The 27,104-nt window shown below is 36.3% G+C and overlaps 1 protein-coding gene across 1 annotated transcript; it reads right to left on the bottom strand.

The window, feature by feature from the left end:
* Positions 1-1,574: 1,574 nt before the first annotated feature.
* mthfd1a (methylenetetrahydrofolate dehydrogenase (NADP+ dependent) 1a, methenyltetrahydrofolate cyclohydrolase, formyltetrahydrofolate synthetase) lies at positions 1,575-25,824 on the bottom strand. Its single transcript, XM_073852965.1, has 28 exons — positions 25,742-25,824; positions 24,996-25,379; positions 24,788-24,897; positions 23,022-23,106; positions 21,696-21,755; positions 21,565-21,618; positions 21,123-21,259; positions 17,562-17,662; positions 16,700-16,836; positions 16,433-16,544; positions 16,209-16,336; positions 15,368-15,465; positions 15,073-15,246; positions 14,731-14,867; positions 13,455-13,501; positions 13,261-13,368; positions 13,106-13,180; positions 12,919-13,011; positions 12,688-12,822; positions 12,545-12,613; positions 12,285-12,396; positions 11,085-11,224; positions 10,602-10,643; positions 9,460-9,560; positions 9,060-9,237; positions 8,446-8,553; positions 7,953-8,105; positions 1,575-2,137 (listed from the first exon to the last, which is right to left on the bottom strand). The coding sequence occupies exons 3-28, from the start codon at positions 24,886-24,888 to the stop codon at positions 2,066-2,068; spliced, it is 2,757 nt and encodes a 918-aa protein (XP_073709066.1). The 5' UTR covers positions 24,889-24,897; positions 24,996-25,379; positions 25,742-25,824; the 3' UTR covers positions 1,575-2,065.
* Between the last annotated feature and the right edge of the window lie 1,280 nt (positions 25,825-27,104).

Raw genomic sequence — 27,104 nt, 5'->3', positions numbered from 1 at the left:
GTTGACGTGCAGTATAGAGGGTCGAAACACATGCAGAGCCACTGGGAAAAATCAGAACAAACAGTCCATAAACCTGACACCAAGCATGAGAGCATATTCTAGTGCACCCCTAAAACAAAATAAAGACTTTGTAAAAGACCATAATAGGACCCATTTAAACCAAATCAAGACATAAAAAACAAGATGGCAATCATTTGTGGCCTTGGACCACAAAACCACTTTTAAGTGACATGGGTATATTTGTAGCAATAGCAAAACAAACAGTGTATAAGTCAAAATTATAAAATTTTCTTTTATGCCAAAAATAAAAAAATTAGAATATTAAAGGAACACTCCACTTTTTTTGGAAATAGGCTGATTCTCCAACTCCCCCCCGAGTTAATAAGTTGAGTTTTACCGTTTTTAAATCGATTCAGCCTTTCTCGTGTTCTGGCGATATCACTTTTAGCATAGCTTAGCATAGATCATTGAATCCTATGAGGCCAATATAACATCGCGTTCAAAAATGACCAGCGAGTTTCGATATTTGTCCTATTTAAAACTTGACTCTTCTGTAGTTATATCGTGTACTAAGACTGGCGGAAAATGTAAAGATGCGATTTTCTAGGCCGATAAGCCGATGCGTTCATATTACGGCAGCAAACTTCCTTGACTATTACGCCGGAATGGGAGTGTAGTTCCTAATCTTATCGGCCTATAAAATCGCAGCTTTACATTGTCTGCCGGTCTTAGTACACAATATAATTACAGAAGAGTCAAGTTTTAATAAGGACAAATATCTAAACAAATTGGTCATTTTTGAGCGGGATGCTATTGGTCTCATAGGATTGAATGATCTATGCTAAGCTATGCTAAAAGTGATATCGCCAAAACAGGAGAACGGCTGAATGGATTTCAAAACGGTAAAAATCAACTTATTAACTCGGGGGGGAGTTGGAGAATCAGCCTATTTCCAAAAAAAGTGGAGTGTTCCTTTAAGTAAAGATCATATTACATGAAAATATTTTATACATGTCTTAACGTAAATGTATCAAAATTTTTATTTTTTGATTAGTAATATGCATTGCTATTTTCTCAATATTTAGTTTTTTTGCACTTTCAGATTCCAGATTTTCGAATAGTTATCTCTTGGCCAAATACTGTCCTATCCTAACAAACCACATATCAATGGAAAGCTTATTTATTCAGCTTTCGGATGACATATAAATCTCAATTTCAAAAAATTGACCCTTTTGACTGGTTTTGTGGCCCATGGTCACATTTGTTAAAATAGTACCCCAAAAAGTTGGCTTTCATTATTGATTAGCTCGTATTCAATATCAGCACAGCAACATAGAAAAATGGTTTTATCCCATAGAAAGAATGCTTTCCTAGTCACACAGCATCAGATAACTGTAAGGACCACATTGACAGTGATCAATGAGTACTGGACGGCAGCAATGGCTGCTGGGTAACGTGTATTGAAGAAGAGGCTAAAAATAAACTGAACTAACAAGCTGGACAAATATACAATTATCTAATTATAGTCTACAATCAGGTTGGCAGCTTAGTATCTATAGCAACTGGAAACTTCATTAAAGACTAAGCCAAGATTTTATTTGAGTCAGATAAGCATACAAAGCAAACATATAGACATTACGCTATCTCATAGAATCAATGTGTCACATTATCTATAAAATCAAATGTGGCTTTTAATAATACTGGGAAACTTGCGTAGAAGAGCTGATATGGAAAAACACTGACAGACAATTGAAGCTCAGTCATGGCTAAAAATATCGTATGGATCAAGAAGCACAGCGTAATAACTGAGAGCTGGAGTGAATTCTTAAAATTTGTCAGTGTAACAATTTAAACTTAATACAGTAAAAAAGACATAATTTGTTGTTATATAGCAAATGAAAAGTAAAACATGAAAATATTCTAGGTTTTGATCATACAAAGACAGAATTAAGACTATTTGTAGGTAAAAAGGTAAAAATAACTTTTTCTTTCCAGTTATTAAAAGTTTGATTGACCATTAATTAAACCAATTTCAGCTTGCCCATCTTAGCAAGTAATCATTGCGCTACTTGCTGTCACTGTAAAGGTTGTTGCCATGGAAACAGGGCCACATGGGATCATCCATTTCTGTATTTGTCTGTTGGAGAGTTTGAACAAATTAGGCAATCTGGTATTATCATGGAGGAGTTATTTTGCTGTCTTAATAATACACCCAATTGTTTTTTTTCCACTAAGACAAAAAAAAGGCTAGCTTAAGCATAAGCAATGAACAGTGATGAAAACCATACTGAGCCAAGTTAATCATAACCGCATATGAAAATGATTGCTACCCTGAAGAGCAGTTTAACAAATTGACTTATATTTGTAATCTGTAATGAACATAAATGTTGGATAAGGTCACTTGGACCACCAGTGGATTTTGTTGAACAGCTCATGTTCAGCACAGGCATGCAGCCTAGCAACGTGTCTGGATAAAAATATCCACAACATGTGTGACCAAATATTCTCTCTTTCTTTTCCGCACTGGAGACTCACCCGATGAGTGACTGATTGAAGGGGACAGAAATGGAACTAGAGGTCAACCACCTCAGTGTTGATGTAATTTCATCATTTTATCCTCCATGAGTGTGTCAGCCAATAATCGTTAAAACTGGATGACAACAATAATCACTTTACTGTTATGTTTTTTACTCAGGTATGGGAAGATGATGTAATGTTAAAAGTGTGGCCTAATTTTGTTTAAATTTTGTTAGGTTGTGCCTACATAGCTTTAAAGGAAACCCTGGGTATTAAAGGATTAGTTCACTTCCAGAGCAAAAATGTACAGATAATGTACTCACCCCCTTGTCATCCAAGATGTTCATGTCTTTCTTTCTTCAGTCATGAAGAAATTATGTTTTTTAAGGAAAACATTTAATTCCATATAATGGATATGTATGGTGCCCCCAAGTCTGAACTTCCTAAATGCCGTTTAAACGCAGTTTCAAAGGGCTTTAAACAATCCCAGTTGAGGAAGAAGGGACTTATCTAGCGAAACGATTGGTTATTTTCGAAACAAATTGACAAATTATCACATAGACTACATATGCGCACCACAGAGACGAGACAAGACGAGCATTTGAGGTTAAAAAGTATATAAATTGTCAATTTGTTTGGAAAATAACCGATTGTTTTGCTAGATAAGACCCTTCTTCCTCGGCTGGGATCGTTTAGAGCCCTTTAAAGCTGTGTTTAAACTGCATTTTGGAAGTTCAAACTTGGGGGCACCACACATATCCATTATATGGAGAGAAATCCTGAAATGTTTTCCTCAAAAAACATAATTTCTTTATGACTGAAGAAAGAAAGACACATACATCTTAAATGACAAGGGGGTGAGTACATTATCTGTACATTTTTTTCTGAAAGTGAACTAATCCTTCAAAACTTGTTTGGCTAAATATAATGTAAATGAGGTCTCTTACTGAACAATGGAGTGTATAACCCATGAAAGATTTATGTTATTTAAAAAATCCACATATTTTAGACTATGGGGGGTGCCATTATTTCGATGATGTGAAATGGTTGCACTCGGTGAGCTACTAGCGCTACCTGTTGCTACTTTTACCGCAAGAATACACAACTTAGAAAATAAAATACTGATACAGTGCAACATTATGTGGCTTTTGGGCAACAAGAGAAGCGATGTAAGTCTTTACTGCTTTTCCCAGTTATAAGAAGAAGAGAAAAGAATAGGAAGATGCCTGTGGATGAATAAAACTTCTTCAAGACCTGCGTCTTTGTTCTCTCCACTTTAGCCCTGATGCCTCTGAGGCTTTTAGTAGACCACAGCTACTGAAAAAGCTTACAAAGGGCAGAGACAAGAAACTCTAGATGCCATCCTGGCAGGATGTAAACATGCTGATGCTTGTCATGATGCTGCGGCCACTGAAGGGATTCTCTTCAGCGCAGATTGCACTTGAAATCCAGGGGTGTTTAGACACCTTGTGGGGAAAAATCGATTGTATGGCATTTGGTTTGAGCCTACACTTATGCACTTTTATCCATCGCCACCTGTAAGCTCTTTCAGTAGCTAGTCATCATATCAGTATTTTATTTTCCGAGTTGTGTATTCAAAGTTATGTTGTGGTAAAAACAGCAACAGGTAGTGCCAGTAGCTCACTGTGTGCAACCATTTGATATCATTGATGTCTTTCATGGGTTTTCTACTACATATTTTAGTAAGAAACATACTCTACCAGTCAAAAGTTTGTCAGCCAATACAGGTCCTTCTCAAAAAATTTGCATATTGTGATAAAGTTCATTATTTTCTGTATGTACTGATAAACATTAGACTTTCATATATTTTAGATTCATTACACACAACTGAAGTAGTTCAAGCCTTTTATTGTTTTAATATTGATGATTTTGGCATACAGCTCATGAAAACCCAAAATTCCTATCTCAAAAAATTAGCATATTTCATCCGACCAATAAAAGAAAAGTGTTTTTAATACAAAAAAAGTCAACCTTCAAATAATTATGTTCAGTTATGCACTCAATACTTGGTCGGGAATCCTTTTGCAGAAATGACTGCTTCAATGCGGCGTGGCATGGAGGCAATCAGCCTTTGGGACTGCTGAGGTGTTATGGAGGCCCAGGATGCTTCGATATCGGCCTTAAGCTCATCCAGAGTGTTGGGTCTTGCGTCTCTCAACTTTCTCTTCACAATATCCCACAGATTCTCTATGGGGTTCAGGTCAGGAGAGTTGGCAGGCCAATTGAGCACAGTAATACCATGGTCAGTAAACCATTTACCAGTGGTTTTGGCACTGTGAGCAGGTGCCAGGTCGTGCTGAAAAATGAAATCTTCATCTCCATAAAGCTTTTCAGCAGATGGAAGCATGAAGTGCTCCAAAATCTCCTGATAGCTAGCTGCATTGACCCTGCCCTTGATAAAACACAGTGGACCAACACCAGCAGCTGACATGGAACCCCAGACCATCACTGACTGTGGGTACTTGACACTGGACTTCAGGCATTTTGGCATTTCCCTCTCCCCAGTCTTCCTCCAGACTCTGGCACCTTGATTTCCGAATGACATGCAAAATTTGCTTTCATCCGAAAAAAGTACTTTGGACCACTGAGCAACAGTCCACTGCTGCTTCTCTGTAGCCCAGGTCAGGCGCTTCTGCCACTGTTTCTGGTTCAAAAGTGGCTTGACCTGGGGAATGCGGCACCTGTAGCCCATTTCCTGCACACACCTGTACACGGTGGCTCTGGATGTTTCTACTCCAGACTCAGTCCACAATCTTCCTCAGGGTCCGGTCACCTCTTCTCGTTGTGCAGCGTTTTCTGCCACACTTTTTCCTTCCCACAGACTTCCCACTAAGGTGCCTTGATACAGCACTCTGGGAACAGCCTATTCGTTCAGAAATTTTTTTCTGTGTCTTACCCTCTTGCTTGAGGGTGTCAATGATGGCCTTCTGGACAGCAGTCAGGTCGGCAGTCTTACTCATGATTGCGGTTTTGAGTAATGAACCAGGCTGGGAGTTTTTAAAAGCCTCTGGAATCTTTTGCAGGTGTTTAGAGTTAATTAGTTGATTCAGATGATTAGGTTAATAGCTCGTTTAGAGAACCTTTTCATGATATGCTATTTTTTTGAGATAGGAATTTGGGGTTTTCATGAGCTGTATGCCAAAATCATCAATATTAAAACAATAAAAAGCTTGAACTACTTCAGTTGTGTGTAATGAATCTAAAATATATGAAAGTCTAATGTTTATCAGTACATTACAGAAAATAATGAACTTTATAATGAACAGGACCTGTAATCGTTAAAACTGGTTGACAACAATAATCACTTTACTGTTATGTTTTTTCCTTCCTCAGGTACGGGAAGATAATGTAATGTTAAAAGTGTGGCCTAAATTTGTTTTGTTTCTTATCTTTCTGTTTAAATTATGTTAGGTTGTGCCTACATAGCTTTAAAGGGAACTCTGGGTATTAAGGCTTGTTTGGCTTAATATAATGCAAATGATGTCTCTTACTGAAAAAGGGAGTAGATACCCCATTAAAGATTTATGTTATTTAAAAAATCCACATATTTTAGACTATGGGGGGTGCCATTATTTCGATGATGTAAAATGGTTGCACTCGGTGAGCTACTGGCGCTACCTGTAGCTACTTTTACCGCAAGAATACACAACTCAGAAAATAAAATACTGATACGATGCAACATTTAGGGGCCATGACTGAGGTGCCCTTGAGCAAGACACCGAACCCCTGAACCCCCGGGCGCTGGAGCAATGGCTGCCCACTGCTCCGGTGTGTGTTCACAGTGTGTGTGTTTGTTCACTTCTTACTGCTGTGTGTGTGCACTTGGATGGGTTAAATGCAGAGCACCAATTTCGAGTATGGGTCACCACAACAATGTGTCACGACATTGTGTGGCTTTTGGCTGGCTTTTGGGCAACAAGAGAAGCAATGTAAGTCTTCACTGCTTCTTCTAGCGATAAAAAGAGGAGAAAAGAATCGGAAGATGTCTGTGGATGAATAAAACTTCCTAAAGACCCGCGTCTTTGTTCTCTTCACTTTAGCCCTGATGCCTCTGAGGATTTTAGTAGACCACAGCTACTGAAAAAGCTTACAAACGACAGAGACAAGAAACTCAGGATGTAAACATGCAGATGCTTTTCATGACACCACAGCCACTGAGTGTTTCTCTTCAGCGTGGATTTCGCTCGAAATCCAGAGGTGTTTAGACTCCTTGTGGGGAAAAATCTATGGTATGGCATTTGGTTTGAGCCTACGCTTATATCCGCTGCCACCTGTAAGCTCTTTCAGTAGCTGTGGTCATTGTGGCGCTAGTAGCTCACCGAGTGCAACCATTTGACGTCATTGAAATAATGACACTGCCCATAGTCCAAAATATGTATAAAACGATGTGTTTTTTTTAATAACGCAACGCTTTCATGGGTTTTCTGCTACATATTTCAGTAAGAACCATACCCTACTAGTCAAAAGATTTTTAATGTTTTTTTTAAATAAGTCTCTTCTGCTCATAAAGCCTGCATTTACTATTTAAAATAACAGTTTTCTATGTTAATATATTTTAAAATATAATTTATCCCTGTGATCAAAGCTAAATTTTCAGGATCATTATTTATTTTTATTATTATTATTATCAATATTTAAAATAGAAAATTTTTTCAGGATTCTTTGATTAATAGAAAGATTCAAAGATCAGCATTTATCTAAAATAAAAAGCTTTTGTAACATGTAGAAAGTTTTATTTTTATTTTTACTTTTATTTAGCAGGGATGCTTTAAACTGTTCAAAAGTGATAATAGAGACATTTATAATGTTACAAAATATTTTCTATCCATCAAAGAAACCTGAAGAAATTCTCCTCAGCTGTTTTCAACAGGATTGTGTGACTGTAATTATGAGAGTAATTATGCTAAAATCCAGCTTTGAAATCACAGGAATAAATTACATTTTAAAATATATTAACATAGAAAACGATTATTTCAAATAGTAGAAATATTTCAAAATGTTACTGTTTTTGCTGTACTTTGGATAAATGAAATGAATGCAAATAAATGCAGGCTTGGTGAGAAGAAGAGACTTCTTTAAAAACATTAAAAATCATTTGACTGGTAGTGCAATTTGTGGTATATTATAGCCATACAAGTCTTAACATTTCTTATTAATATCAATGTCTAAAACAGTTAAGCTGCTTATATTTTTGTGGAAGCCGCAATCATTTTTTCTCAGGTTTGTTTAAAGTTCAAAAGAAGAGCATTTATTTATTTATTTTTTTGTAACAGTATAAATGTCATCACTTTTGATCACTTTAATGAATCAATTCCTTGTTAAATAAAAGTAATAATTTCTTACAAAAAAAAAAAAAAATAAATACAAACTTATGCTGACCCCAAATTTAGAATGGGAGTATAAATAAAGCTCACCGATTCAGTCAGACAGCAGAGGAAACCTGCTCCAGTATTGGCTTTGATATCAGTTATGGGCAGCATGAAGTTGGTGGGCACACCCTTCAGCATGGGGTCATTACTCAAGGACAGGTGTGTCTTAGCTATGCAAACCGGCAAATTCCCAAAGCCCTTCAAGAGAGGAAAAAACAAAGATGATAAAAGAAATAAGTGAGATGTTACACTCTGCCTCAGGCAGACAGGCATATTTATAATGTTAAACAGTCCAACTCAATTCTTCAAAACTCAAAATTAAAAATAAATATGTTTTATTTAAAACCTCTCAGCTGTGTCCACTAATTAGTCCAACTCACATCAATTACAGAGTCTTAGTATTAGTATAAATACTGTATTTGATAAAGAATGTGTCATTAATAAAGTACATTCTGTAAATAAGCAACTATCTGAGAGGTTTATGTACATAACCATTTCTTAGCCTGCTAAACAGCCTTATTGTGAAAAGGAAGCTCACCTGTTTGGTATAAAGTGCAAGCTTTTCTTTTGCTTTTGGAGACAGCTCAATATCTTTTGCACCATAAATCTTTTGTGCCACAGTCTTTAACTTATCAGCAGCTGGAATCTGAAAATAGCCATTTATCTGTGTTTAATAATGCATTAGTATGAGTAATGGATTCTGGCTTTAATCCACCAGTGGAACCTTTCTGTGCTTAATACATACAGACTTCCTCCAAGCCTTAATTGGCCATGAACAGCTTTCATGCTGGTTATATTTAGGCCTTGTCAATTAAATGGATTTCATGCATTCTAAAGTCATTGGCTGGTAATGAAACAGCTCTATATATAAAGTGTTAATTGATCTCAGAATATGTGTGGGAAAGAAGAGCACAAAGACACTGGGTATTAAAAAAACAAAGAGAAAGTAAAACTGCTCCACTAATACTTGTATATGGAATTTAATGCTGTAAACAAATCTTTTCACATCCTCTACCTCTACCAATTCAGCTGATGATTTTACATGAAGCAAAGTACAGCACATTTTGAAACAGTTTCAATAGTAAAAGTGCGATTTAAACCTACATGTGTTAGGTAACCAGTGCAAATCTTAGCCACTATGCCACTTCTCACCTGTGGGTCATAGAGGAACCTAAGTTGTCCAGGTTGTTTTGCTGCTCTCTGAACAGCTTCGGCCAGTGCCAGCGCTCCAGCGCCCCCCTCAGACCAGTTAGTGCACTGCACTGCATCAAAGGAACCAGCCTGTTTTGCCTGGCCACACACCAGCTCCAGCTCAGCGTCAGTATCAGAGCTACGCCAAATACAATCAGAGCCCATATTCACACACATTCACTCAGAGTGGGAGTACAGTGTGGGGTTCAGTTTGGCTTGTGAGCGTACAGTTAGTGTACAAAGGATAAAATGTAAATATTAGATTATAATTAGAGACATGATGGATGGATGTTGATAATAATATATGACTAGATACAAGAAAATACACAGACAGCACTTTTTGTTTGCTGTTTGACTGTACCTGAAGTTGTTGACAGCTACGATCACTGGCAAACCAAATGCTTGTGCATTTTCCACCTGTCTCCTCAGGTGACAACAGCCTCGCTCCAGCTGCTTAAGGTTCTGCATTGCAGAAAATACAGGTGAAATTAGGTACTAAACTCATCCACTCACTCTGATGTCATTTCAATTTTCCCTAATTTTCTTTAAAGGATAAAAAAAATTCTGATAATTTACCCCCATGCCATCCAAAATATTCATGTCTTTCTTCAGTCGCAAAGAAATTGCATTTTTTAGGGCAAACATTCCAGGACTTTTCTCCATATAGTCAACTTTAATGGTGCTCAACTGATTGAAGGTTAAAAATGCAGTTTCATTGCAGCTTCAAATGGGCTCTAAACGATTCCAGTCAAAGAATAAGGATCTTATATAGCAAAACGATCATTAATTTTCTTAAAAAAAGTTAACATTTATACACTTTTTAACCACAAATGCGCATCTTGTCTGGCTCTGTGATGTGATCAGTCTTTTTTATAGACCCTTGAACTTGGCAAATTTTATGGCATCAGCCCACTGCCACAGAAGATTTGTTAAATTGGACATTAGGCCATACTACTATTAGAAAAGTCCAATTTTGAGCAAGTACCTCTCTGTTAATTCATGTGCATTTATTTTAGGGTCTCTGTATGTTGTCACTCCGAGAAAATCAATTAAAAAACCCTGAGAAAATTAAAATATTTACAGATGACTCTACTATATACCCAATATAAAGCTGAAAATAATGCTATATGAACTTGGAAATTTGAGTCTGGAAAAGTATGGAATTTTGAAATGGAAAATGTGTAGGAACCCTGTAGATAAGACCCTTATTCCTCGGCTGGGATCGTGTATAGCCCTTTTCGGCCCTTTTTTGCTTCAATCCATTGAGCACCATTGAAGTCCACTATATGGAGAAAAATGCTGGAATGTTTTCCTTAAAATCTTCATTTCTTTGCGACTGAAGAAAGAAAGACATGAACTTGGATGACATGGGGGTGAGTAAATTATCAGGAATTTTTTATTTTGGAAGTGGAGTAATCTTTTAAGTAATATGGCTTAACCTAACAAAGATGAACTTTAAGAATTGCATGTAAAATGATTACGCAACTTTAAAGAGTGTACTACCTCTTGTGAATACTCTTTTGGAATGGGCAAACCTGCTCGGACCTATAAACAAGAAAGAATGCCAGTATAAAGATGCGAGATATTGCTTCTGGCAGAACATGCACAAGACTGATTAACAAGCACAAGTGAAAAGCACCCAAAAATGAAAATTCTGTCATTAATTACTCACTCTCATAAAATAAGATATTTTTGATGAAATCCATGAGCTTTCTGACCCTGCACAGACAGCAACACAACTGACACATTCAAGGTCCAGAAAGGTAGTAAAGACATTGTTGAAATAGTCCTTAATGCTTGTGCATTCCTCTGCAAACTAGGCGCATCCCGTGTGTTGTGGAACTCTTTGTACGCAGATTACATCACAAATCTTAATTTGTATTCTGAAGATGAACAAAGGTCTTACAAGAGGTAAGAATTTTCATTTTTGGATGAATTATCCCTTTAAGTGAAGTTAAGCTGTCTATAAATTTGACTCTGACTCACAGGCGGGGCACCGCCATGCATCTTCAAGGAACGAACAGTGACCACCATAACTACCACATCTGGCCGCAGGTCTGAATAGCGACATTTAATGTTGAAGAACTTCTCCAAGCCAATGTCAGCCCCGTGACCAGACTCAGTGACTGAAAAGACAGGAAAGAGTAGATTAGCCAGAGTCTGAATATGGCAGTTTGAGCATTAGTTTTTGATGTTTATATTATACACACTTAAACCAAGATGTGATTCATACTCATTATCATTGCACACTACTGTTCAAAAGTCTCTTATATGCACCAAGATTGCTCGCCATGACTCAAAACACAGAAAAAAAATGCAATATTGTGGAATATCATTACAATTTAAAATAGTATTTTTTTTTACTTGAATCCATTTTAAAATGCAATTTATTCCTTTGATTACAACGCTAAATTTTCAGGAGCCATTATTCCAGTCTTCAGCGTCACATGATTCTTCAGAAATTATTCTAACTAGAGCTGTAAAAAAACTGTGATAATGTGAGAAATTTTGTAAAAAATTATCAAGATGAATTTATTCTTACACAGTTTAACTCTTGAGTTCTTGTCATACTTTACTAGCATTTCTAAACTTTAGCAAATAAACTGCGATAATGTGAGAAATTTTGAGGGTGTCTAAATAAATTTTGGTTTGACTGTATATAGAAATATGTATTACATATATTTCTTAAATATATACAGGTATGTGTGTATATTTAGAAATACATTAAAATATACACACTACACACAATTATTGTGTAAACACAAACTTTTATTTTGAATGCGACTAATCACGATTAATCAGTTTTACAGCCCTAATTCTAATATGCCGATTTGGTGCTTTGTAAACATTTATTATTATTTTATTATTATTATTATTATTATTATTATTATTATTATTATTATTATTATTAAGTTGCAAGTAATTGTGCTTGTTAATATTTTTGCAGAAAATTGATTTCTCAGCATACTTTGAAAAATAGAAAAAAAAATGTTTATTTTGTTACATTAATAATGTCTTAACTGTCACTTTTGGTCAATTTAATGTGTACTTGCTGAAAAACAGATTTTTTTTTAATAGTAGTGTATTGTTGTGAATTTTTACTAACAAGAATCTATAGCATTACAGAATTCTAAGAAAACATGTTAATTAATTCATTTATATATTATATATATATTCCATCTTCACCTACAAAACCTTGGGATCCAACCATTTTTAAAGCCAGTTTGTCTGCCAGTATGGAAGGACCGCCTTGGGCAATATCAACTAATGGGCTGGTGTGAAGAAACACCGGTGTACCCTAGAGAGAAATACAGAGACAGAATCTGACAGAGCTGAAATAAATAAATAAGAATGATTCTGTGTGCAGTGACTCTAAAATATTTATACTGAAAAATGACAATGACATTTCCAGTAGTCATGTAAGATTTTGCTGTATTAAATCTTACCTCTACAGTTTGCATCAAAACAGGTTTCAGGGCATCTTTCAATAGCATGGCCAATGGACCGCTCACATCCTGTGATGACAAAGCTCTATAGATTAGATCACACACACATACAGACGCACACAAACTCATGAACACATACTGACTAAATCCTCTGTGGTGACAGCATCTCCAGATTTGTTTGTAGCCACTACTATCTTGGCCAGCCTCTGCTGCATCTCCTCCTCACTGCTGCTGAGTGACAGTATAGCCATGATCTCATTTTCCAAAGAGCCAGAATCCTAAACAGCACAGACACCCATTAAAATGAACAAATCACCCTTAAACATATTATCAAAAAAGGCTCTAGGTCAAACTGAAATGACACAGATACATACTGTTGCAGTGTCTGGGTCAATTTCCAATTGGACAAAACGTCTTATCTCAGTTCCTGTGAAGGTCAAGGGGTCGGATTTCTCAATGCCCAGTTTCTACAGGTCATGAAGGACACTGTGACCATGTCATCATACTTCTGCAGTGGATTTGAAATGAGTATCTTACTGTAGACTGTTTTCTATGACTTACCTTCAGTCGATTAAGCTGGGCTGGGGAAACAGACCTTTGCCCCTTTCTGAGAGGAACCAACAAGTCAAATAAAGCCTGCAAGATATAAACGTGTGAGATCATACCAAAAGCAAACTGTAAAAACACACACGCACACATATCAAACCCAATCTGACCTTCTCAGAGAGCTTGTTCTCATAGTGGGCATGTGCTTTAATAGTGTCCATCACCACTCTACTGGCAGCAGAGATGAGCTCATTTTGGCCTAAAGACTGAAGGCTGACCTGGGATCAATGTTTTGGAAGATATTAATGTTCCATCTGATGAAATATGTTTTCAAATATCTGCTGCAAGAGGATCTCAAACATACCTCCTCCAACGGGATAACCTGAGAGTATCCACCTCCAACAGCAAACCCTGTGAAGAAAATGAAACCCTGACCTCAAGAGAAAAAAAATTTAACAAATCATTTGCTCCACTTCGGTTTAAAAGCCTGTTTTTTGTCTCATAGTCTAAAATAAAAATTGGTAATTGCTAGTTTTGTGAATATGGTTTAAAATAAGAAATATGATGCACTGTCAGATATAAAGCTGCACTGCAAGAAAAAGTCAAAATAGGCTTTCACATGGGTTAATGAGATTGTAAATGAGCAATGATTTTATAGCATAATTATGATTTAGCATCTCATAAATTTGTTTTTTAATCTCAGAATTTCAATCATTTTTGTCTTTGTATAGCTATTGACTTTTGTCATAATTGTAACTTTTCATCCCAGTTTTTTTTTCCCAGTGCCAAATCGATTAATCATGAAATATTTCTTAAATGTATATGTGTGTTTGTATTTATATATACAGTTGAGGTCAAAACTTTACACCCCCTTTCAGAATCTGCAAAATGTTAATTATTTTACCAAAATAAGAGGGATCCTACAAAATGCAAGTTAGTATTTATTTAGTACTGACCTGAAGAAGATATTGTTTGTCCTAAAAAGCTAAACTGCCTGCTGTTCATCAGAACAAATCCTTCAGGTCCTACAAATTCTTTGGTTTTCTTGCATTTTTGCGTTCATAGGTTCATAGCCTTCATAGGCTACACAAGATAGCTACATGTTTCCCGAAAGATAAAATAAGTTATATTTACCATAATCTTCAAATTTAAAAAGTTTTCACCCCCAGCTCTTAAAGCATGGTTTTTCCTTCTGGAGCGTAAACTTTTGAACGGGGTTATTTTTATAAACTCAACTATTATTTCATCTTGTGGACTATATGTAAACATATTTTGCTTGAAATCTGTTATTCAGGTCAGTACTAAATAAACAATAACATGCATTTTGTATGATCCCTCTTATTTTGGTTAAATAATTAACATTTTGCAAATTCTGAAAGGGGGATGTAAACTTTTGACCTCAACTGTACATACAAATGTACACAGCACACACATATGTCATATAGACACAAACCTTAATTTTGTTTACGTTTAATGACTTTTTTTAATCATAATTATGACTTTATTTAGCAGTTTTTAATTTTTATCTAATACTTATGACTTAATATGTAATAATTTTGCCTTTTTTTCTTATTGTGAGGAAATTGGCATCCATGGATATAATCTTGGAAACTTGGGAGAAAAAAAAGTTTGTCCCTCACCCCTTGCACCAAAACAGGATCCTGGGGAAGGCTCTTGCACGCAAGCAAAAGCGTTGATATTCAGGTGGGCCCCTAAGGCCTGAGCCAGTCCGAGAGCGGTGGTGCGCTTTCCCTCGCCCAGTGGAGTAGAAGTAATTCTGGTCACAGTAACACAAAATGGTGTGACTTTGAAAGCATTATGTTTGTTTCACAAATTGCTCGATGACAGAGTTTAAACTTGATGTGAATGTGTGTGATCCAGGCTTAATGAAGTGTTGTACGGTTTCATTTGGTGCTTGTGAAAAGTTACTACACTATAAAATTATGCTAATGCACATAATTATATTTCAGGGTTCATTCTACCCAGTGACAACCACATATTTCCCATCAGGCTGCTTCTCCATGCGTTTCAGAGCATCCAGTCGTATCTTCGCCCTGCTCCTACCATATGGCTCCACTTCTTCAGAAAACAAGCCAACCTCTCTGGCAAGCTGACCAATTGGTTTGCTTTGGCATGACCAGGAGATTTTAGCATCACTGAGTAAATGCAATAGGCATCACATGGGTCAGCAAGAGTCACAAAAGTGTCACTTTATAGAATTTGCTTAAATTAAACATTAATTAAATCTTTATATAAGCATGCAAGTCATGACAGTACCTCGGCTGAGGCTCTTGGGGTTTCTTTTTTGTGTACTCTATGTTCCATTTTCCTGGAGTGTATGTCTGCAGAAACCGCTTTGCACTTTCCACTGTATTCTGGTCAAAATCCAAATGAAAAATCATAAATATTTATATAAAACAAGCCTTTTCATGCTGCACAGTATCATTAAAATGTACATTCTGTGGTGAAGTAAATACTACAAAAAAACTACTTTCTACATAATTAGCATTTTGTGTATTTAAACCATTTCCAACAACGACTGTATGAGTTTGAGATCCATCTTTTCACACTGAGGACAACTGAGGGACTCATATGCAACTATTACAGAAGGTCCAAACGCTCACTGATGCTTCAGAAGGAAACACAATGCATTAAACTTTTTAAATTTGAAGATCAGGGTAAATTGAACTTGTTTTGACTTCTGGAAAACATGTAACTACCTTCTGTAGCTTCTAAAGGGCAGTACTAAATTAAAAAAATATGATATTTAGGAAAAATCTGAGAAATGTACACATCTTCATTTTGTTCAAAAGTTTTCACTGCCACCTGCTTTTACTGCTTTGTGTTTCCTTCTGAAGCATCAGTGAGCAAAGTGTATGTAAACTTTTGACTTCAACTGTATCTAACTTTTAATTTGTGTTAGGATTAACATTTTTAAGTCCAGAAAACTTGATTTCAGCTGAATTTAGCTTGTAAGCACAAAATAAATAAGACTTCATTTGTTAGTAGGAATTGTTGCCAGCAAAATTGTTGTCCACTTTTCTTTTATCTTATTTGGTCTATGTGCACAAACAAAGCATACAGTAATTCACTCCTGATATTTTTGTTGATATGATACCTTCATCAGCATGGCAACAGTCATGGGTCCGACTCCACCAGGCACTGGAGTGATGAATCCAGCTCGCTCTTTAGCTGACGGGTAGTGAACATCTCCCACCACCCGTTTCCCACTGGCCTTACTGCTGTCTGTGTGTGAGTCAAAGGTAAAAACATGAGCTAAAACCAGCAGCTATTTAATATTCCATGAATGTTTTAAACAAGTAAAGAGTCAAGCAGAAAGACCTGGTATATGATTGATACCACAGTCTATGACCACCGCCCCCTCCTTCACCCACTCTCCTTTCACCATCTCAGCTCTGCCAGCACCCACAACCAAGATGTCTGCTCTGCCCACCTAAAGAAAACAAGATGCTCAAAGTTACTCCAACATTCACCTACTCCATTCGTTAAACCAAACCGCATGCCAGGTCAAGGTCTGTACTCAATGTCCACAAACCAAACATTAAATTCATCTTTTACTTTTTTTGTGAGAGAAGCAGATGAACCAACCTGTTTAGCAAGGTCAGGGGTCTTTGAGTGACAGGTGGTCACTGTGGCGTGATTCCACAAGAGCAGATCGTGCATTGGAGCTCCAACGATCTTACTGCGGCCGATCACGACAGCATTCTTCCCCATCACACTCACACCTGCACACATGAATCACACTTGCTCCGTTCCAAAACCCAGTGAGCATTTTATTGTGCACTATCAACACAAAGCCTGTTCTAAAGGTCTCATTTTAATTGTGCTGCCTTATTCGAGCCAAACTGTTCAACAGTGTCACATGTATCCCTTGTGGAGAAGGCAGAATGCTCAGCTTAAAAATACAAGCTGGTATTTTTGATTAAATACATTCAGCCTTAGTGAGCATAAGAGACTAATTTCAAAAACACTACCGACCCCAAACTTTTAAAGTGTAATGTATTTCATTAAAAAGCAAAGTAGCAATTAAAAAAAGTGAAAGAAATTTTACCAAAATTGTTTGTGTATTTCTATGCTCATTAGAGAAGCTGGCCATGTAGGCCGTAGACAGCAAAGAAGCTAACTGGGTTTTAAATCAGAGCTTTTCTTTTTCTTTGTGCGATGTGCCCTTTCTGACGCACCTACGTGTGCTCCTAAAAAAAGAATGTTCTGGATCCTTCTTTTCTTTCCTTGGGGTGACGGCTCATTTCACCACCCAGTCATCAGACTGCACAGCTCTGTGTGTGTGTGTGTGTGTGTGTGTGTGTGTGTGTGTATAGATTTCACACCTATCCAATCACACTGCACACTGATTGTGCTGTAGTACGAAGGCCCTCTAGAAAAACACGCTATGATTCTGACTGATGAGAGCTAGAGCTCATGGGTAGCGCGTCACAAGATTTCTACCCACCGGTCTGACTGATGAGCTCCATACAGCCATTAGGAGTGCAAGGGATGAAACAGTCGCCCAGGTCTCCACGAGACAGCTTGCCTGCATTTATACTGGTCAGACTGAGAGGAAGACACATTAAACAATACAGAGTTACAATGTTCTGTGGAGGCTTTTTTAAAAATCTGCTATGCATTAAAGGGATAGTTGACCCAAAAATTACAATTCTGTCATTAAAGGTTGTATCAGCGATTTCAAGCCTTAAACATAAAGTGTCAAATTCAGCTGACCTTTCTTCACGGTCCGCTCGCTGCCTGCCCCATAAATCGACTGTAAAAAAAAAAAATGCGTCTCTCTGGTCAGCCTAGGGTCCGAGATATGCCAAAAAAACAATCGGTGCTATCAACTATTCCACAGAAAAACAAACAGTGTTCCAACCAATCACCGTCAGGGATTTGGGGTTGTGAACTTTCGCTCCGCCTCCCTCACATCCCTGCACCAGTAGGAAAGTCCACAACACCAACCCCCTGACGCTGATTGGTTGGAACACTGTTTGTTTTTCTGTGGAAAGGTTGGTAGCACCGATTGTTTTTTAGGCATATCTCGGACCCTAGGCTGACCAGAGAGACACGTTTTTTTTACAGTCGATTTATGGGGCAGGCAGCGAGCGGATCGTGAAGAAAGGTCAGCTGAATTTGACACTTTATGTTTCAGGCTTGAAATCGCTGATACAACCTTTAATTGCTCACCTTCATGTCGTTACAAACCCGCAAGACCTTTGTTCATTTTTGGAACACAAATTAAGATATTTTTGATGAAATCTGAGAGCTTTCTGACCCTGCATAGACAGCAACACAACTGACACACTCAAGGCCCAGATAGGTATTAGGGACATTGTTAAAATAGTCCATGTGACATCAGTGGTTCAACTGAATCTATGAATCGTAGATTCATAGTTTCTCATAGATTCATACTATGAGAAAATAACAACTATATTCAACAATTTATTCTCTTCTGTGTCAGTCTTCGACATGCATTACCTAACCTAACAAGAGTACCACAATGGATGCGTGTGGTGCTGCTGATGCTAGAGCCGGCAGCCTCAAAGACGGACATGGAAGGAAAAAAATGGTTAAATAAAGTTGTTATTTTAGCGTTTTTGCACACAAAAGGTATTCTTGTAGCTTCATAACATTACAGTTGAACCATGATGTCAAATGGTCTATTTTAACAATGTCCTTACTACCTTTCTGGGCCTTAAACGTAGTAGTTGCATTGCTGTCTATGCAGGGTCAGAAAGCTTGCAGACTTTATCAAAAATATCCTAATTTGTGTTCTGAAGATGAATGAAAGATGAGGGTGAGTAATTAATGACAGAATTTATGGGTGAACTATCCCTTTAAGGGAGTTTTTCTGAAAATATGGCATATTATCAGATTTACATCATATTAAATAATTGTGACACCTAATATGGCAGCTGTAACCTTTTTAAAAGAGGCATATTTCTTTGTTTTTAGTATATTTTGCACCAGCATTACTGATAAGCAAACTGATAGCATTGTTGTGAGATTGTATTACTGATTTGAAATATATTATTGAAAAAATCTTGACAAACAGTTTTGGAAATTTTAGTCTTTCAGCATCATCTTCTTATTAAAACTTTTAAATAAAAATAAATGCAAGCAGCAATTACTGGGGTTCAATTGTTCAAAGGCATTTAAGCAAATATGGAGAGGCATGACATATTGTTTAGCAAGCCTGTAACCACCTAAAGGAATGCTTGAAAAAAATTGGCAAATGCAGGTAATTTGCAATAGAAATATGATTTTTCAACGTTTATGAGTGTTATAGCTCCAACTGCGGTCCGATTTCCTTTAAACTCCACGCTTTTTTAGAATCACTTGTTGCATGTACTCGCCAGGTTTCGTGAAGTTTTGAGCTTTCCTTTAGGCTTTACAGGATTTTGGGTAAATTTGGACAGGCCCCTTTATTAAATGACCCTGTTATAGCTTCCCAATTTTTTTTTTTTTTATAATTATTGACCTAGAGAGAATTTTACTTCAGTGTTTTTTCCAGTTTGATTGAAACACCTAGAACTATTTCGCAAAATTAGGTTTGTAAATGTCAAATACCCGTTAACCTTGTCTAATAGGTGCTTAAAGTTTAACGCCATGTTTTTTTTTTTTGAGATGCACAAATGTACTTATAGACACTTGTGGCACTTTGAACCAAGACCGTGCACAACTATTTACATATTGATAGGACAAATGGTTGCGTAGTTAGAGAGTCAAGGATTCCAACAACATAAGACACTTGAGCCCGCGACTGAGTTTAGTAGTAGTAGCGCCCCCGTCAGGCCGACTGGGGTGAGACTTGCTGACATTGTTGGTGGTGTGAGTACTGCCTTCCCTCCAAGTTTTAAGTCTCTATGACTTACGGTTTGGTCTGTACGATCAGTTTTACAAGGACATTGCTGATCCTTGGCCATGCTATAGGGTTTCAGCGCACATTTTAAACTACATACTGTAACACAAATGATCTCTGCAAGAGCCTGCAGTTGGATATTGCTTATTTGTGTAGATTTTAGAATCAGTTTCCCCTCAAAACTATGCTTACTTAGATAACTCATCTGAAATCGGTAAAAAGGCCAATATTCACGCATATCAACAAAAGGCATTTGGCCTTCTGACTTTGAGTGGAAAAAACAGATAAGAGAGCCAAATAGAGTGATTAGACCTGGAAACTAGACCTAGCAGGGGTCTACTGGATCAAACGATGGGAAAAAGTGTGTAAATTGCAAAAGCTTGACCTTGTGAAAAAAGCCTGCAGTCTGCACTACCTGGTTGTCTTTTTTCAAGTTAGTTTATCCAGAATAAATCCACTATCAGGCTCATTTTCTCTGAGGTCAAACGTTTACATACACCTTGCAGAATCTTCAAAATGTCAATTATTTTATCAAAAAAAGAGGGATCATAAAAAATGCATGCTATTTTTTTATTTAGTATTGACCTGAATAAGATATTTTACACAAGATAAATTTACATATAGTCCACAAAAGAAAATAATAGTTGAATTTATAAAAATTACCCTGTTCAAAAGTTTGCATACACTTGATTTTTAATACTGTGTTGTTACCTGAACAACATAATTTTTTCTTCTGGAGCTTCAGTGAGCATTTGAACCTTCTGTAATAGTCCTCAATGTGAAAAGACAGATCTCAAAATCATACAAAATACAAATACAAAAAAATGCTAAAAAACCAAAGAATTTGTGGGACCTGAAGGATTTTTCTGAAGAACAGTGGGCAGTTGAACTGTTCAGGACAAACAAGGCTCATGAACAATTACCACACAAAAAAAAACAGATGTGGATCATTCAGGTAACAACACAGTATTAAGTGTATGTAAACTTTTGAACAGGGTGAAATATCTTATTCAGCTCAGTACTAAATAAAAAATAACATGCATTTTGGATGATCCCTCTTATTTTGGTAAAATAAATACCATTTTGCAGATTCTGTAAGATGTATGTTAACTTTTGACCTTACCTGTACGTTTCAAGCAAAAACAGAATTTCACCTACCCATCCACATCTTTCTCTGGAGCCACAGTATTGGTTACTTTCTCTGTGTTCACTGGGTTAATGGAGTCAAGAGGTAGTTGTACGATGAGACCATGGACCGCAGGATTCTCATTCACTGCAACTATACTTCGCAGGACCTTCAGAGAGTCAGTGTAAACATCTTTTAAAACCGAATACTTTTTGTCACAAAATAGTTTCATTTGCCATGTACCATATTTATTTAATAGTTCAGAATGCATTTATCCATTTCAACCTCTGACCAAAACTTGTTCAGAATGAACTGCATGGTTCAAAGTTGATATGAACTGACATCAAATGGTTCTAATTTTCATTATAACGAATTGTAAGCAATGCCGCATGCCGACATACAAAGGGAGAAAAGACTGAAAATGAGATGAGGTGAATCACACTGTTGTTATTGCTCAGGGCATGTTTCTCTTACTTCATCCTCTGTGGCTGTTTCAGGAAGCCTAATGTGGTTCGCATTGATTCCAATCTATGAAGAAGGGAGTCAGTGTCAGCGAGAGGTTTATGATAAACATGATTTCTGTTTATTAAATCAGCTCACTGAACCTCAGCTGCTGCCTTGAGCTTCATGCTGATGTAGAGGTTTGAGTCATCTCTGTCCCCAACCTACAACAAAACACAGGGTAAATGAGAATGTGCAAAGATAAAAAGGAAAAAAAATGAATTAATCTAAAGTCTATAAATTATATATTGTCTAATACTACTAGACATTTTGTGTCTGGCATGTTTATGTCCTATAAAAATGGAATCAGCAACTCAACTCAGTTCACTCAAATGTAATGCTGGTTTAAATTTTACAAAAAAAGGTGTATTATCTAAATGTAAATGTAAAAAATGTGTAATATTCTACTGTTTGTAAATGTTAGTTTTTTTTAAGAAAATTGTTAGTTTACTTAAAAATATATAAATATAATGTGAATATAAAATGTCTAACATCTAAGTGTAATTGTTAGTTTGTATGTTTCATATATTTAATAAATTGAACCTAAATTTGGATGCATTTTATTTGTTTATTTTTTAAAGGCACAATATGTATGTTTTTTTATTAAAATATCTAAAAACCACTAGAACAATGTTATATATTTAGCTTACTTATGTACTTATATTATCCCAAATGATTCCAAGAATGTTTAAATCTAGAGGAATTAGCAATTTTAACTAGTGGCCCATCCCTTGCCATTGCGGCTCCTGCCAATAAGGCCATACACCCTCGATTTCCAATTTTATTTTGTCGAAAACATGTAAACACCAAAGAAGCTAATATGTGTTAATAAACAGGTGACGAATGGGAATCGGCTGTGGGGATGAAGACTACAACTCCCATGATTCCACACTCAATTACAGCGTCATAAGCATATGCCTTGTATGCGCCCTCTAGCGGCAAAAAAAAAACCTTCACATTCTGAGCCTTTAACAAAGTTTTAAATAAAATGTATTAAGTACATTTTAAATCTTGTTATATCTGGTGTTTTGACCAAAATAGATCAAAAATATTTAGAAGAACAACAAAACAACACAGTTCAAGCAATGAGATTATTATGGACCAAGATATGAGTCACACACCACATCAGTGTTATCTTATCATGGTGACTTTAAACCAACACACCTTTCTTTCACGTTGCACACTTTTGCATTTATAAACACATGACCATGAAGCCATAGGGAGATTATCTATTTTAACACAACACCCACAATTGTGAGAGAAAAGAAAATGGCACATTACCAAATGACCATCTGGAGTAGAGCGAAAGGAAAAAAGAATGAAGAAGAAAGATGAGTCAGATTATCAGGAGGGATAAAAATTATACAGCTTGCTATCACCACAAGGTTTATTATACAGGCCAAAATAATGAGCGTGAGGTCCAAACTGACCTGCAGCACAACCAGGCCGGGTCTGAAGCTTGGGAACTGATTTGTCATCTCTGCTACCTCCTTCTTCAGGCGGTCCTTCACCTGTCTGGACATAAAGAGAAGAATGGCATTTAAGGGCCTTCAAAAGTGGTATTTTAAGTATTGCTTGATCTTAAATAGTAAATGAAAACATGCATTTAACAAAGGTACTATATTAAGAACTTTGTTCATCTTCGGAACACAAATTAAAGGGTTAGTTCAACTAAAAAAGAAAATTAACCCATTATTTACTCACCCTCCAGGCATCCTAGGTGTATATGACTTCCTTCTTTCAGATTAATCCAATTTTTTATATAAAAAATTATTCTGGCACTTCCAAGCTTTAGAATGGTATGGGCAGGTGTTTCTCTTCATCAGTCCAAAATAAAACCAAGTACATTCATCCATATTAAAAAGTGCTTCACATGGCTCCAGGGGGTAAATAAAGGTCTCCTGTAGTGAATCGATTTTTATTAAAAAATCCATTTTTAAAACATAATAATCACTTTAATCTAGCTTGCACCAACTGATCGAACACAGAAGCAGCTTCGGGTGGATGACGTATAGCGTTGGCGCTGCAAAGTTCAAAATTTGAGTTGAGAGGTAAACACAGCACCAGTCACAAATTATAAGTACAAAAGGATTTATAAAGAAAAATGTTGAAGGACTTTGATATAAACCAAGAGGAGACTGGTTGTCCTTTGCTAAAATAAGGTAACTTTGCTTCCTTTGCTCCTGTAAACAAATGTTGGTTTGTGCGAGACTCACCGTTGCATGTGCAACGCCAACGTTCTATGTCATCCGCCTGGAAGGGCTTCAGTGTACGACCAGTTGGCGCAAGCTAGATAAAAGTGATTATTACGTTTTAAATATGGATATTTTTCTTACAAAAAGGCATTGATTCACTACAGAAGGCCTTTATTTTAATAAAGAAAGAAGAAAGTCCTATACACCTAGGATGCATGGAGGGTGAGCAAATAATGGGCAAATGTTAATTTTTTGGGGTGAACTATCCCTTTAAGATTTTTTTGATGAAATCCATGGGCTTTCTGATCTGACTGAACGCCCAGAAAGGTAGTAAGAACATTAATAAAATAATGAATAATTATTTTTTTAATCTTTATTTGTGCTCCGAAGTTAATAAAATAATAAAATAATATAATTATATTATATTAACAGATTACATATTATATGCTAAAGTTTGGGTTATGTAACATTTTAAATGCATTTTAAGTCTCTTATGCTCATCAAGGCTACATTTAATTGATTAAAATACTGTAAAAACAGAATTATTATGAAATATCATCACAATTTAAAGAACTGTTTTTTATCTTAATATATTTTACAATGTAATATACTCTCATGATGGCACAGATGGTTTTCTTAATCAGCCATTACTCCAGTCTTCAGTGTCACATGATCCTTTAGAAATCATTCTAATATGCTGATTTAATATTTTTATTATTATAATTATTATTATTATTATTATTATTATTAACATTGAAAATAGTAGTGCTGTTAAATTGTGACAGATTTTTTCAAGGTTTGTTAATTAAAAGAAATATATACATACATTTAATTTGTAATCATGTAAAATCATGTTTAATCAATTTAATGCATCCTGAATAATGCTGAATATATATTTTTTGGTAACATTTTGCAATAAGGTTCATCAAAAGGTGGTCCCTGGTCTAAAAAAGGCCCCGGATCCACCTGATTCCTACATCTGCAGGGGCCCTCAAACTCACTGTGCAGTCTTGTTTCCAGATACAATGGTTGCCATGGTGCACCGGCTGTCCCGGTATCTCAAAGCTCCTCGCCGGAGCACAGAGGCAGTGACAGCAAACATCTCCAGCTACTGAGCACAACACAGTGGCAAAGTTAGTAAGACAACATAATACAGAGAAAAAAGCACCTGAAAGTAGAGTTGCTTCAATATTCTACACATATTAACACCTGTCCTATGAACTGTCCAAAGCCACTCCTCCCTCTGCAAGCGTCTCCTCCGCTGTCACAGGAAACTGTGCAGCATGCAGCTCCCAAACCAGAGTGTTATCACTGGATCCAGCTGCGGCATTCCAGACTATTCCAGTACGAGTGGCCAAGTAAGCTGATAAAGGAGCCCTGTCAAGGCTGCAAAGCTTAGACAAGTTCAAACAAATCACATGGTTCGCGGAAAAAGCATGCACAGGGCCAAAGAAAGGTTAAAATACAACTGCTTGGCTGTGGAGGAAGTGGGCTGTTCCATAGCAAAGAGCCAGGCAGCCAATCAGGGATGCTTTGAGCTGGGACAGGAACGTTCTTGGGACTCGGAGCTCTGTCTCCTCCTCTTCTTTCTGCCTGTAAAAAAAACTCCAAATGTGATCTCCAAAACAGAGTACCTCCTTCTCACGCCTCTGCAAGCAGCCCCAAACCTTCAAAACAGCTGTCAATCAAACAACCTCTGGGAGGAGTCTAGTGCCAGAAGTCTAAACATTAGATTTTTGTTCATGTGCTGCCTGTAAACAAACTCGTGTACGCATTTCTTTGTTTTAAGGTATTTCTGCCATGATGCTGCAAATTATATAGGCAATGTCTTAGAACTTAGTAAGTTTGATGTGTTATATATTTCACGGGCAGACTTCGCAGCGCATTTCTGGCACAACCACAGAAAAACAATTTGATTAAAAACATATGCATATGATATTACATATCTCACATACGTAGTCCGAAAGGAGAAAATGTACTCAACAGAAAACGCCATGAACATCATGACACGTTGCTCCACCAGCTTTCTAAAACAAACAAAACGGTGTGTTGTTGTTGTTAACTTTAGCGCCCTCTAGAGAAAAACGTTTAAATAATAATTGTATGAGGTTCCCTAGATTCGTTCAGTTTGTACTGGTCTAAGCCTGCTGACATTTAATACGTGGATGTTTATTCACCTCATTTTTGGCTCATTTGTGACTTTTTGTCAAACTTTTTACACAATGCCTTTAAACTAAGCGTATAGTATATATTTATATAGTATAAAATAATACGGGGTATTATTTTATTTATATAAAAAAAGTATGACTACACTCTTAAAAATAAAGGTGCTTCACAGTGCCATAAAAGAACCTTTTTTGTCTAAATGGTTTCATAAAGAACCTGTAACATCTGAAGAACCTTTATGTTTCACAAAAGGTTCTTTGTGGCGAAAGAAGGTTATTCAGATTATAAAAAGGTAAGAAAGAGATGGTTCTTTAAATAACTTTTAACTGAATGGTTCTTTGTGAAACCAAAAATGGTTCTTCTGTGGCATCGCTGTGAAGAACCTTTTAAAGCATCTTTATTTTTAAGAGAGTATTGCCCAGATGTGGTATAACACAACCAACAATTTAATCTCAATACATTAAAAAATTGTGTAATGATAACCCTGCTAAAAAAATGCTAAAAACCAGCCTAGGCTGGGTGGCTGGTCTTAGCTGGTTTAAGCTGGAAGTAGCTGGTTTTAGCTGGTCTCCCAGCCTATAGGCTGGTTTTAGCTGTTTTTTTTTGTTTGTTTTTTTTTTTTTGTTTTTTTTTTTTCTCACCAGGGAACTTGTGTGTTATCTACAGATACTTTATTCGAAATTTTTTTTAAAATACCTGTATTTGAAAACACATTCATTCATATACTCTACATCAAAAGTTTTTGAACATATTATTATGTTTTTGTTTTTCAAAGAAGTCTCTTCTGTTCACCAAGCCTGCCTTTATTTGATCCAAAGTACAGCAAAATCAGTAACATTTTGAAATATTTTTACTTTTTAAAATAACTGTTTTCTATTTGAATATATTTTAAAATGTAATTTATTCCTGTGATTTCAAAGCTAAATTTTTTGTCAGCATTACTCCAGTCACATGATTCTTCAGAAATCATTCTAACATTCTGATTTGCTGCTCAAAAAGAAAAGAAAAAAAAAAAACATGTATTATTATTATTATTATAAATAAAAAAGCATTTATTTGAAATAGAAATCTTTTGTAACATTAAATGTCTTTATCATCACTTTTGATCAATTTATTTTAAAGCATCCTGGCTAAATAAAAGTATTTATTTTT

This window comes from Garra rufa, chromosome 13, assembly GCF_049309525.1.
Source record: "Garra rufa chromosome 13, GarRuf1.0, whole genome shotgun sequence".
Lineage (NCBI taxonomy): Eukaryota > Metazoa > Chordata > Actinopteri > Cypriniformes > Cyprinidae > Garra > Garra rufa.
This window is presented reverse-complemented; position numbering and strand designations above follow the sequence as displayed.